This window comes from Amia ocellicauda, chromosome 1 (genome assembly GCF_036373705.1).
Source record: "Amia ocellicauda isolate fAmiCal2 chromosome 1, fAmiCal2.hap1, whole genome shotgun sequence".
NCBI lineage: Eukaryota > Metazoa > Chordata > Actinopteri > Amiiformes > Amiidae > Amia > Amia ocellicauda.
In genome coordinates, this window is record NC_089850.1 from 21792370 (window position 1) to 21807012 (window position 14643).

General features: G+C 44.1%; 1 protein-coding gene across 1 annotated transcript in view; it reads right to left on the reverse strand.

Moving 5' to 3' along the window:
* slc16a10 (solute carrier family 16 member 10) overlaps positions 1 to 12731 on the reverse strand; it is a 45256-nt gene extending 32525 nt beyond the window's left edge. Inside the window, exon 1 of the mRNA XM_066698939.1 lies at positions 12113 to 12731. Within this exon, the coding sequence (XP_066555036.1) occupies positions 12113 to 12452 (340 nt within the window). The 5' untranslated portion in view covers positions 12453 to 12731. The remainder of the gene's footprint in view (positions 1 to 12112) is intronic.
* Positions 12732 to 14643: the final 1912 nt, after the last annotated feature.

Sequence of the window (14643 nt, forward strand, 5' to 3'; positions counted from 1 at the left end):
GATTTTCTTTGTGGTATGCTTAATTGTCAGGTATTGTATCTCTCTATGTATACAGTGGGGGAAAAAAGTATTTGATACCCTGCTGATTTTGTACGTTTGCCCACTGACAAAGAAATGATCAGTCTATAATTTTAATGGTAGGTGTATTTTAACAGTGAGAGACAGAATAACAACAAAAAAATCCAGAAAAACGCATTTCAAAAAAGTTATAAATTGATTTGCATGTTAATGAGGGAAATAAGTATTTGATCCCCTATCAATCAGCAAGATTTCTGGCTCCCAGGTGTTTTTTATACAGGTAACGAGCTGAGATTAGGAGCACTCTCTTAAAGGGAGTGCTCCTAATCTCAGCTCGTTACCTGTATAAAAGACACCTGTCCACAGAAGCAATCAATCAATCAGATTCCAAACTCTCCACCATGGCCAAGACCAAAGAGCTGTCCAAGGATGTCAGGGACAAGATTGTAGACCTACACAAGGCTGGAATGGGCTACAAGACCATCGCCAAGCAGCTTGGTGAGAAGGTGACAACAGTTGGTGCGATTATTCGCAAATGGAAGAAACACAAAATAACTGTCAGTCTCCCTGAACTGGGTGAAAGTGTTGTGGTCAGATGAGACCAAAATCGAGGTCTTTGGCATCAACTCAACTCGCCGTGTTTGGAGGAGGAGATTTGACCCCAAGAACACCATCCCCACCGTCAAACATGGAGGTGGAAACATTATGCTTTGGGGGTGTTTTTCTGCTAAGGGGACAGGACAACTGCACCGCATCAAAGGGACGATGGACGGGGCCATGTACCGTCAAATCTTGGGTGAGAACCTCCTTCCCTCAGCCAGGGCATTGAAAATGGGTCGTGGATGGGTATTCCAGCATGACAATGACCCAAAACACACAGCCAAGGCAACAAAGGAGTGGCTCAAGAAGAAGCACATTAAGGTCCTGGAGTGGCCTAGCCAGTCTCCAGACCTTAATCCCATAGACAATCTGTGGAGGGAGCTGAAGGTTCGAGTTGCCAAACGTCAGCCTCGAAACCTTAATGACTTGGAGAGGATCTGCAAAGAGGAGTGGGACAAAATCCCTCCTGAGATGTGTGCAAACCTGGTGGCCAACTACAAGAAACGTCTGACCTCTGTGATTGCCAACAAGGGTTTTGCCACCAAGTACTAAGTCGAAGGGGTCAAATACTTATTTCCCTCATTAACATGCAAATCAATTTATAACTTTTTTTAAATGCGTTTTTCTGGATTTTTTTGTTGTTATTCTGTCTCTCACTGTTAAAATACACCTACCATTAAAATTATAGACTGATCATTTCTTTGTCAGTGGGCAAACGTACAAAATCAGCAGGGGATCAAATACTTTTTTCCATCACTGTATACTATGAATATATAAATCTAATTAACACACAAAACATGTATCATTGTTAAGCAGGCAGGACTGTACAACAGGTTAAAGTCCTACATTTTACAAAGTTTTACTTTTTTTGATTACTATGGGCCCATATTTTCTGGTTAACTCCTACTGTAGTGTTGTATTTGTTCATTGTGTTTATTTTATTATTTTAAAGCACACGCCAGTATGGGGTGATGTTGTGATATTGACAAATACGGATCCTAAAGCAAGGAAATTGAAGTTGAGACTCGTGCAGGACACCATGCACACCAGTAGCTTGATACATTATTTACGTGCCCCTTACCTTATCTATCTTTTTTCCCCAACAACCTTGACCCTAACTCAATGTCAAGCTCACATCAAACAGCTAGAGATCAAAAACCTTATAGATCATTAACCATGATGTAGTTGTTCTTGTAATACAAGAGCGATTTTTGAAAATCAGCAATCTATGTTGTTGGCAAACTTCAAGATATTAAGTACAGTCCTTCGCACCCACAATTTACTGTGCATATTAAAAACTAATCAGTACACTCCCACCCTCCTGAACTTCATAAGACCTTGAGTCCTTACCTAAGATAAGCTTGCAGGTAATCAGGATTTAAGGGCTTTGTTTAATCGCTTAATATAAGATACTGTAAAACCATGGGGGGGGGGGGGGGGACAAAAAAAAGTCTAGCCTTCTCCCACAGGTCCCTCTCTAAACACAAAACACTAATGCAAACCAACCAAACACACAAAGCCTTTAAACAGTTCAAATCGCAATCCGTACTCAAATCAAAGTTTGTGTACTGTGGGGTCCTGTCCCTTGAGCTCTCTGGGATCAGAAAGCAGATATTCTCTTAGGTCTCTCAAACTACTGCCACTACTGCCCTATAACAAGCATGTGCCCGCTTCCTGCTTTTATACTGGCACTGTCCATTCATACGAGCCCTACAGGAAAGGTGCTTCCAATCAGTGAATCAGTCTCCCAAGGCTTCTGGGAGATGTAGTTCCAGCCTGTCGGACATTTTGTGCCCCTCCTCACACCGTCACAGTACGCAAAACGTCTTTTCATTTAATATTGTTGAGATGGGAAGGAGGGTTCCAGTGCTCTCTCAGAAGTCCACTTATCTAGTGCAATTTCAGTATGTCACTCCACCAATCAAATAGATTGAAAAGTGTTGACTCCTTTCTGTAATAGGCTTCCTGAGATTTTCCTGTCCTATGCCTCTTCAGTGATCACCACTTCCACAATTAAATAATTTGTTTCTATTCATGTCTATTCTTATCTTGCATTGGAAAAAATGCCAACATTAAGCCAGCCTTGAGCAATATTCAAAATCCAAAATAAATAATTAAATGTCTTTTAATCCAACAGCTGTAATTAACACATTTAGATTAGTCAGAGAGAAACCCCTGGCTTAGTGCTTGCAGACAGTCTTTGCCAAAAAGTATTTAGTCCTAAAAAGCATTTTAGCTAAGTTCATTTTTATTAATCTGTTAATTTTCTGAAACATTTCCTAGCACAACCCGAGCTCTCAGCCTGTCTAAATGTAGCCATCCTACTGAGCGCAGAGCAGTGCTTTTCTGTGATGCAGCTCCAGACACTGTGACCCTATCCCCTCCATCAGTACTTTGGTAATTTAACATCATTGCCAAAGCTTAGCACAGAACATTTGTTCAAACCTCTGTCCTTGTGTAACAGAATTGTGTAACCTTACTGGCATAAATATTTTGGTTGAGTCTTGGGTTATTAGTCTGAGCAAAGATATTCTGCAACAGCCAGAACCATTATTGGCAACAACATGTAAATGTTCTTGGTCATTGCAAAGGGTGTTTTTTTATGTATATATATATATATATAAACAAGAACCAGAGAATAAACCAGATCTACAATTGATATGATTCTATAGTTGTATCCACCTTGAGGGCATATATATGATTCCCATGCACAAACAATGCTGGATGTCTGCCTTATCAGGAAATGTAAAGAGTCATGAACCTTCAATGTTCCTGTGGTTATACTACATTAGGTTTTCCAGGAAGAGTGGAGTTTTTTTGGGTGGTAGTGGAGTAATGCCCTATGTATCTAATTATGTTTTTCATGCAATACCACAAATAATACACTTCTATACCTTCATTCTTTATTATTATTATTATTATTTTTATTTCTTGGCAGACGCCCTTATCCAGGGCAACTTACAACATAAGTGCAAACAAAGTGCAAAAATACAGAGAAGTACAAGGCATCAATCAATTCTTACAACGTTCAGGGAAGAATGTTGGTTCAAGACTTTTTCTTGTCTTACACTATAACACAAACCACAAGAGCAGATATTGTTGATCTGTTTAATGGGTAAATAAAAACAAAAAGCCTTGCATGGGACAAGCTGTGTCTTGCAGACAGGATATGGGCTAATAGGCAGCGAGAATACAACTGGCAGCACCAAATGATTCAACACATTGTATTTTACAGAGGCACTGGAATCGAAAGAACTCTGCTCTGACACATATGTAATTTTATTCTCACGTGTAAATTGTGAAACTCACAGTTTTTCATCTTTGTGCTATGAAACTGGTGCAGAGTAAGAAAGAGGGCCTTCTAAGGCATTCTGAAGTTTGCTGCCTCTCCTGCTGAACTGTGTTTAGACGAGTGTTTGAGTTGCATGTGCAGATAACTCAGTTTCTGCAGGAGCAGAATCTTCCAGCAACTGACTACTTCAGAAAGCCATACCTAGCATACCTGGCCGACGTATCTGATTCATTTCACAGGCGGAACATAAGCATGGAGGAACCAGACACTAATGTGATGGATTTCTCTGACAAAGTCAAAGGATGCATGCCAAACAGAACCGGGGAATGAACAAGTGAAAACAGAGAACACAACATCAGTGTCCCCTACCTAAAAGACTACGCAGTGGATCATCTGAAGTGGCCATAATATGCAGCCCGAGCTTGTTGCTCAGTTTTATGTGTATTTCAGTGAAGACATTACAGATTGACCCAAACTGGCAGCATTAATTCTGTCCACGAAGAGGACCAACTGATTGAACTGAGCAATGACAGTTTTTTATGTCTTTGAAAGTCCTGCTGCCATTTGCAACTCCATACTTTTATGTCTTGATTTTCAGTATTGTCTGCTATTAAAAAACAGAGCAGAATTAGATGTGAAGGATAAGTTGAGAGTTTGGTATTTTTGGCATTGAACCAAGGATCATCACACTGTGGCACACCAGGCCCACAGTTTCCCACTGAAATTGTATTTTTAAATATACATTATTTCAGGAATCATTTCAATTCATGTAAAAGTATTAAATATGTTTAATTTTCTGTTAAAACTATACCTTTTAAAACTGAATTAACTTAACTCTAAAAAGGAAACATTGTAAAGGGGTACATGAGCTAAAACATGAAAACTTCTGTCCTAGAGAGAAAGGTAGTTAAGAAATGTAATTAAACACAACCAGTGCCATTAGCAATTATTTCTTATCCAGCAGGACAATAACCAGACTGACTATCCAAGGATTATAACCAATAGCAGCCACTAGGAGGTCAGGGAGAACATTCAGCTGCACGTGTTTAACTGCTGTGATGAGTTGCAAGTTAAGGCCTACATGCTATTTCCTCAAGGCAATGAAATGACAGTAAGATGTAAGAAAACTTCATGTCAGTTTCCACAATTCCCCCAGGTAATTTAAAGTTGTTCTGTTTTGTTATTTGAAGATGTCGAAATATATAATGTGGGACTTCCCTGCTCCGCATGGACAGTAAAAAGCCTGTTAGTTTTTTTTTTTTTAAAGAAGAAATCCTAAACAGATGTGAAGGCCAGGCAGCGAGTACAGAGCGCAACAGACTGTTTGTGTTTCCCTGACGCCCCCCTGACGTTCTGCAGGGTGATTCGCTGCTCTCCCATACACCTCTAAAAAAGCTCCCCTTTCATCAGATCTAGTCAGGACGCCGGCATCACCCCGTAGCCTTTATTTTAACTAACTAAACCGCAGGGATGTGAAAGCTTGATTACACTGTCTCATATCAGATGGACTTCCTTTATTACAATCTAATCTGAGCTGCTTTGAGATTAATGTTTCAAGAAAAGTTTATCTTGAATAAATCTCATTGCTTATTTGACATAATAAAGGAGGATGTTTTGATACTGGGTCACTTTGCTTGAGCTGCAGCACTAAAATAAGATAACCTTGAATATTATCAAATATATATTAAATAAGCTTTCAATCTCAGAAATATCCTTGTGTTGGGTCGTGAGCTCTTGTTGCATCATGTATGAGTAAACTGCATATACACATGCACGTTTAAAAGAACTGAAACCTCTGTTGTGTAAGCAGAGGGGGATCAATTACAATATATGTGTCAAAGCTGCAGTTATTATCAAAAACATGTATTGGATTTATACAGAATTGAAAAACATGTACAGGATCCTGACCAATGTTTGTGCACATTTGCATGTAATGTGAAGATTGTATTAAATATGGTTCTCATTCTGTTAACTATTGATCCAGAGTTGTGGTAGACAAGACTTAAGTACCGTACAGGAATATTTTCAATACAATTGATTAAGGGTCTTTTAATTGTCCTTCCTATGACTTGTTGTTGAAGTATCAGCAAATTGTGGTAGAGTATTGCCGATGGAACGCTGTGTCTTAGCAAGAAGTGGTAATTAGTGTGAATGTGGTGAGAGATGGAGGAGACAGCCAGCCCTGCCCGATTCCCACTTTATTTCCTTTCTTTAAACACTGCAACTCCAGTCAGGGTTAGGGAAGTGACAGGCTACACAGAATTAGTGTCATTTACATGGACGTATATTAGATTGCATGCAAACAATGAGATAAGACAAGATGATTTGGCATTGTCAAAATCAGTTGAGTTTTTCCATGTCCGAAGCTGGAGAAATGATCCCGAGATTAGTCTGAAATAATCTGTTTATCTTTCGCAGAGGGTAGACTGAATAGGGATCAAACTGCTTTGATTTGGTCTTTCCTTCCGGGCCAGGGCTCTTGCTGAATAGAGGCCGGGCCACAGCCTGGTCTGAAGAGAGTGCAGAGCGGGTGAAGCTAATTGGATTAAGTGGTACTTCTGGGGGATTTTCATTTCACTTTGACAACGCTGGAAATGTTAAAAGCTGTGACATAATTTTAAAACCACTGTGTGAAGTAATTGTTGTCCCTGACCTAGTTCTAACAACCCAGGAGCATTGCGATCATGGATTTTCCCTGTGTCGGAGGTCACACTGTTTCTTACAGTCCCCCTGCACTAGTCTGTGAAAAAACTAAATAACCTGTTCACATGGATGATGATAAACTCACATCATCTCAAGCTCAACCTTTCCAAACCTGATCTCCTCTTTCCCTCCTCCACCAAATTCTACACTGATCTGCTCTCTCCATTTCAATCCCACTGGAATCAACCACATTTTCCTTCTTCTTCCACCATGAATCCTGGAGTCACCCTTGACCCTGCTCTCTCCCACTCCCAGCACATCTCTGCTCTGACACACAGAAAGAAGGGGTTGCATGTAGATCATTACAATGTCTGGTGATACTCAGTGTTCAATTTTAACAGTGTCTAGTGTTATTGCAATTCTGGGACAGAATACAAAAGATAATACATAAAAGTGTAAATGTAACACTGTACAGATTGGGACACTGTGTTCCCTCTGCTAGTGTTGTCGATTAGAGTTAATCCACCACTTGCGCATTTGCTGTCCCTTATCCCAAATTTGTCCCAATCTATTGACCACCTTCCGACAACTACTCAAGACACATCTGTACAGTCAGTACCTGTAATACCAGCCTAATCTCCTGGGCTGCTCAGCACTATTTTACATATTAACTGTGCTTCTTCGTGCTCATGCGTACTTATGTATCATTAGCACTTCTTTTGAATTACTGCCACTTCTCCTATGTCTTCCTCTCTCCTTAGCACATGCCTAAGACTGTATTATGTCTGCACTTATTAGCTCATTGTACAAGTGTAATTTCTTGTGTACACTGTATGTTGCCATGGATAAGGCTGTCTGCTAAGAAATATATAATAATAATAATAATAATAATAATAATAATAATAATAATACCAATAATCAAACTGTTGAATGAACAGGCCAGAATATAATGCAAGAAGCAGAATATGTTTGCAGAGGGCATATGGAGGAATCAGGAAGACCACAGATAAGAGTGTTTCCTTAATCTAGTCTCTAAATAGGACAAGTACCTGTACTAAAACTGAGTAGAAGAAAGAGCGAAAATTACAGAGGTTTGTTTACAGTTTCCCTCTTGTATACATACATTTATGTCAAATACAATACAATCAATAGTTTAAGAGGTTTGGCACTTTTCTCAGATGTTCTCATCTGATGTTTTAATCAGGGGAAGGACAGAATGCTTAACAGGTGATTTTATAAAACCTTACAATTAATATACTAATAATATACTATTATTGCCAAAACAAAACAAAATAAATGGATGTTATTTTTCTCAGAGATTAGTTTAAATATATTTATTGTCAATTAAATAGCTGATTATTTTAAACACTATGTGTAGAACACTGTTTAGGTTAACACTAGAAGATGTAAAAAGTGTTAATACATTATTTCCAGGTCAATTCAATATCTCCCCAGAGCTCCTGAAACAATCCTCACTCTCACTATACACACTATTTCCTATTCAAGTATGTTTTTCCTTTAATTTCTTAAGCATAAATGTACCTCCAGAATGCAATTAAGCAAACAATTCTAATATTAAGAAAGGAATGCAGTGGATAGTGATTATAATATTTTCTAGCAAATACATCTCAGTATAACTCTAAGGACGTGTCATTCCTGTGCAAAAACACCAGTGGTAAATATGCGATATACTGTTGACATAGGCAAGCACAATCTTTATCCAACACATGTGCCTGAGGTCCTCAACTGAAGACCAGGTCCCACCCTTAAAAACAGTATTAGGCCCCTCAACTTCTAGATAAATATCCTGTCGATCCATGGGCCTCTAAATCCCTCAGTCTAGTTGTTTTGTCAATGAGGCATGCATAGCATTGATTTCAAGTACTAATCCATAAACTATACAAAAATACATGGTATTGAGTTTTTAAGTGCACATCTACTGAACTACTAACTATAAACACATACTAGATTAAGTTTGACTTTTCTAATGCCAGCCTATCCTGGTCACAAACCCTTTATCGTGTGGCTTTCTTCTGTGCTGCAGGTATAAGGAGGCATGCACAGGGCCACTTTGCTGCTCTGTGCGTTACAGCACTTTTTGTTGTCAGCATAAGAACATCAAACAACACAGGAAATGGGGAAACAGGGAAAAGCACAACATATTGTTCCACTTTATTGTTTAAGTACTGTAGTCAAATTTATCCCTGAGGTAAATATCACAGTTTCAAACTCCCTTTAAACATTTCCCTTAGCCGTGTCCTGAATGACGTATTGAGTGCGTTTTGCAAATCTCTGCAGTTCCAGTGAAGAAGCTAAAGCTAAAATAGGAACATGCAAACAAAAAAGCCGAAGAGAAAGCAAATATTTGGGAAACACCCTTCAGCAACAGTCAAGAAAAGACTTGCAGAGTAAAGGTTTCTCTTGATTTGTTATTTTGTGACCAAATGAAGACATTTTTAGTTGTTAAAATAGGATAATAGATTCATGCTGTTCCTAATGATTTCAGCAGATCACTTGGTCATAAAGACAAATGGTGTGAGAACTAGATAATCTAAGAGGCCCTGAGTCTTAATGGGTAGTTCAAGAAATGTTAGTATTTTTGGCCACCCCATTTTGTATTGTATCAGAATTTACTTGAATGTCAATGACTAAAATCTGATATCTGAGCAAAGTTACACAGAATAAAAACACCTGTTGATTTAGTTTACTGCAATGTATTACATCTAAATGGATAATCAATTTATCAGGCTAAATTACTTTTTCTCTGAACTCTTGTAACCGAATGCAGACCTTATGTGTATATTCCAGATATTTTAGCGGTACTCTTTCTCTTTAAATTTTGACTTCTTCAGTCTCCATCAAACCTCTCAGCACTCACATTTATTTCAGTGATACTTACTATTATTAAAATAAAGGAACTGAGAACATTGTCCGACGGAATTGGGCAGGATATGTCACAACTGCTCAGAATGCTGGAAGATGCGTTTCCGTCTAAAGGTTTATTTTAAATTTTTTCAGGGGTTTCCCCAGTTGCTCCTTTCAGTGTGTTTGACCTCTGACACTCCAGGATCTTACAGCTTTAACACGTTGCTAGATAGAAGTGTGACAGCTGCAGATATGCTGTGTTCTGCCATATGCCACGGTCTGCTCCTGGGGCTGTAGTACGATGTAATTTCTGATGCAATCCCTGCCAGACATTTCAAGGGACAAGAACTAGGAAAGCTCAAGGAACCAAATCAGGGAATTAATCATCATGGGGAAGAAGTGATTTCAGAGGAATAGCGCTGACAATATAAGATTGCCCAGGGTTCCTTGACTCATTTTGTTTGGAACACATATTCCTAGAAACAAAGCCATAATATTTTCAGTTTGGGCATTATCTCCTCTTCTAAAGAATACTCCTTGAGATGCTTCTATATGCTTTTGTTTCTAGCACAGATCTCGTAGTAAATATTTTTTCTGTTAATGTGTGACAAGATTCAAGCTTCACTGGATAAAATAGACTGAAAAATAATATTTCAGTACTTTTCAACTTCAATTGTAAATGGTGTGAGTAGTTAATTATACTGAGGTTTGGCTCTACTTGCTTGATGTAGGGAATGATAGAGCCGGGCCATTGAAATCCCCCTCCACTCTCCTTTTTGATTATGGGGAAAGAGCCAAGGAGCTGCTGCAGAGGTGTTGACCAAGGAAGAGGTGGGATGTCAAGTCATGAAAGATAGTGATGTGTTTTAGGGACTGGGTATTTATACTTCATTGGATGGAAGTGAGTGACCAGAATTAGGGTTGTCTATTCCAGGAAATTCCATATAAATTCAGATTTTTGTCCTTCTTTCGAGCAAATTCACATTGTCTATGTAACATCAACTCTGCATCTTGAAATGTGAAAGTGCCTCATCATTTAAACCAGGGCAGTGAGTACATTTAGATCCTTGACTGCAAATACAAAGTGGAGACATGACTGCCAATCCTTTCATACACTCTACAGCTGTTTCTAAACAGTCATTCAATCAGTCCCTCTTGAGCAACCTCCAACAGATTTCATAATCACACAAGTATTAATAATCCTACCTCCCACACAGGCTTCATACACACTGGCACATCGTCATCCGAACAGTATTACAGCACACCCACTCCCGAGCCATCTAGCCTGGCACAGCTTTGCACTGACAGAATTGGCAGCCTGTCTCATTGGTTAAATGATCACCAAGGTGGCTGAACTTAAGAAACCTCCTTCGCTGTCAAAACGGTTACCTGCTATCAAAGACCTTCAGCACCTACCTTCAGCAGGAGATCAAAACAGAACAGCTGGGATGCTGAGGCACATTGGCAATAACTTGATTCATCTCATTATTGGATCAATTAGACAAATTAGATCTGTTACAGGTCTGAGACCTCTGCCATAGGGTGTTGCAAAATAGTTTAGAGCAGTACTTCCATGAGAGACAGAAAACGGTTAAATCCTTTTGAACTGCTTAGAAAAAGAGGTTTTAGTTAATAACATAAATTACAAAAAGTAGAGTTAGTGGAAATAGTGTATGTGTAGACTAACTGTTTTTTCAGTGTTTTGTTTAATGTCTTCCACTGCACTGTGAATCATTTTTCACTTTTATAAAACAAATGTGTTACTGTAAGCTTTAAATCGATTCACATAGGACACGTAAGTTTCCTTCCTGCTGACACATGGTGCAGCACTAAGGTCAGCTCTCTACACAGCACAGAGAGAGAGCTTTGTTGGCAATGCACGTTTAATTAAAAGTCAAAGGAAGTTCAGCGCATGTCGTTTTAAAGATGTTACCTCTCTACTGAATGCGTTTAATAATAATGCTAATCTTATAGCTTCCGTTAGGTTATTGCTCCATACTTACAACGTGTTAAAAGTCTGAATTACTACTTTCAAATCCTGCATATCCTGGGATTAATTAAACCGACATTATAGTTGATTCCAATTTAGTACACTTACACGTTTTTTCCAAGCATAGTCTCAGCACAGCACATGAACTACAGGACTCACTTGACGTCACGTCTGCCTACATGAACTTTATTTAGCAAAGTTGTCTTAGTTGAACATTTTTAGGCAAGATAAGACACAGCTTTCTGCAGGAAACTATCGTCCGCAAGCAAACGCGAGAAACGCAGGGCGATTAGCAGCGCTAATGAGCTCACCATTGTTTCAGTGTGACGAAACTGAGCACACCGCCTCATTCAAATAATAACTTTAATAAAGAGTAAACAGTAGCCTATTATATTCTTGATCTTAATCAAATAAAATAAAACGTGGAGTTAAAGTTGATACTATCACTGTACTATGAACACGTCATAATGAGCATTAAGTGTAACTAGCAAAGCTCCACTGACAAAGACCACATGTTGTTTTTCCTAGACCACACCGTATGAACAGAGATAGTAGAAAGCATGTCTTTGCACAGTTGAGCGCAGACCCTGCACACACGCCTGCACACACGCCTGCACTCAGAGCATGCATTAGCCATGTGTGCCCCAGCTCGAGCCTGTGCCCCCAGCTGCTCTGTGCGCCTGGACCCCCCAGCACACACTCACATGTCTTAAACTTGAGGTCCTCGTCATCTGGGGACCCAAACTCCTCCAGAAGCGACACGAACAGGATGCCGAAGGCGTTCTGGATGCCGAACACCGAGCCGTTGCACCACATCGCCGCCAGCATGACCACCCAGCCCCAGCCGCCCTCGGGGGGCTCGAAGCCCCCGTCCTGCGCCTCGTCCGCCGGCAGCGGGGCGCCCTTGTCGTCTCCATCCTCCTGCTGCTGCTCTGCGGTTAAAGGCTTCTCTTCCGCTTTCTTCGCAGCCTCCTCCGCCGGCTCGGCGCTGTCCTGTGTTGCGGCACCGTGGTGGTCCGCGCCGCCGTCCTTGTCCTCGGTCATCTCTGCGCTGCACTCGGAGCACCGCTACACCCACAGCACACCAAGAGCCCCCCGCCTCGTCCGGATCCCTTCCGCGCCGCGCCGCGCTGTCAGTGCATGCGTGTGCAGGCTGGGCTCTGGACTGCCTTCTGTACCGTACAGCTGCGTCTGCTGCATGCACGGCCTCTACGCTACAAAGCCGACGATGCTTTTGCTCTGAATTCCCTTTTACAGATGAACGATCACCAAGTCACCTCCGCCCACACGCAGCCCGCTCTGTCTAGTGGCAAATGCCAGTGTTGCAGTGTAGTATAAATAGACGCTAGAGGGGCGGGGCCAGGCTGTGCGCTTATTGGACACATGCTGCTGTCTGTCTGCCTGCCGCCCTGCTGAGAGAGGGGCAACCCGCCGGGCACACTGCTCAGAGAGGGGCAACCCGCCGTGCACACTGCTCAGAGAGGGGCAACCCGCCGGGCACACTGCTCAGAGAGGGGCAACCCGCCGTGCACACTGCTGAGAGAGGGGCAACCTGCCGGGCACACTGCTGAGAGAGGGGCAACCCGCCGGGCACACTGCTGAGAGAGGGGCAACCCGCCGGGCACACTGCTGAGAGAGGGGCAAACTGCTGAGAGAGGGGCAACCCGCCGGGCACACTGCTGAGAGAGGGGCAACCCGCCGGACACACTGCTGAGAGAGGGGCAAACCGCCGGGCACACTGCTGAGAGAGGGGCAACCCGCCGGGCACACTGCTGAGAGAGGGGCAACCCGCCGGGCACTCTGCTGAGAGAGGGGCAACCCGCCGGGCACACTGCTGAGAGAGGGGCAACCCGCCGGGCACACTGCTGAGAGAGGGGCAACCCGCCGGGCACACTGCTGAGACAGGGGCAACCCGCCGGGCACACTGCTGAGAGAGGGGCAACCCGCCGGGCACACTGCTCAGAGAGGGGCAACCCGCCGGGCACACTGCTCAGAGAGGGGCAACCCGCCGGGCACACTGCTCAGAGAGGGGCAAACTGCAGAGAGAGGGGCAACCCGCCGGGCACACTGCTGAGAGAGGGGCAACCTGCCGGGCACACTGCTGAGAGAGGGGCAACCCGCCGGGCACACTGCTCAGAGAGGGGCAACCCGCCGGGCACACTGCTGAGAGAGGGGCAACCTGCCGGGCACACTGCTGAGAGAGGGGCAACCCGCCGGGCACACTGCTGAGAGAGGGGCAACCCGCCGGGCACACTGCTGAGAGAGGGGCAAACTGCTGAGAGAGGGGCAACCCGCCGGGCACACTGCTGAGAGAGGGGCAACCCGCCGGACACACTGCTGAGAGAGGGGCAAACCGCCGGGCACACTGCTGAGAGAGGGGCAACCCGCCGGGCACACTGCTGAGAGAGGGGCAACCCGCCGGACACACTGCTGAGAGAGGGGCAAACCGCCGGGCACACTGCTGAGAGAGGGGCAACCCGCCGGGCACACTGCTGAGAGAGGGGCAACCCGCCGGGCACTCTGCTGAGAGAGGGGCAACCCGCCGGGCACACTGCTGAGAGAGGGGCAACCCGCCGGGCACACTGCTGAGAGAGGGGCAACCCGCCGGGCACACTGCTGAGACAGGGGCAACCCGCCGGGCACACTGCTGAGAGAGGGGCAACCCGCCGGGCACACTGCTCAGAGAGGGGCAACCCGCCGGGCACACTGCTCAGAGAGGGGCAACCCGCCGGGCACACTGCTCAGAGAGGGGCAAACTGCAGAGAGAGGGGCAACCCGCCGGGCACACTGCTGAGAGAGGGGCAACCTGCCGGGCACACTGCTGAGAGAGGGGCAACCCGCCGGGCACACTGCTCAGAGAGGGGCAACCCGCCGGGCACACTGCTGAGAGAGGGGCAACCCGCCGGGCACACTGCTGAGAGAGGGGCAAACTGCTGAGAGAGGGGCAACCCGCCGGGCACACTGCTGAGAGAGGGGCAACCCGCCGGGCACTCTGCTGAGAGAGGGGCAAACAGCCGGGCACACTGCTGAGAGAGGGGCAACCCGCCGGGCACTCTGCTGAGAGAGGGGCAACCCGCCGGGCACACTGCTGAGAGAGGGGCAACCCGCCGGGCACACTGCTGAGAGAGGGGCAACCCGCCGGGCACACTGCTGAGACAGGGGCAACCCGCCGGGCACACTGCTGAGAGAGGGGCAACCCGCCGGGCACACTGCTCAGAGAGGGGCAACCCGCCGG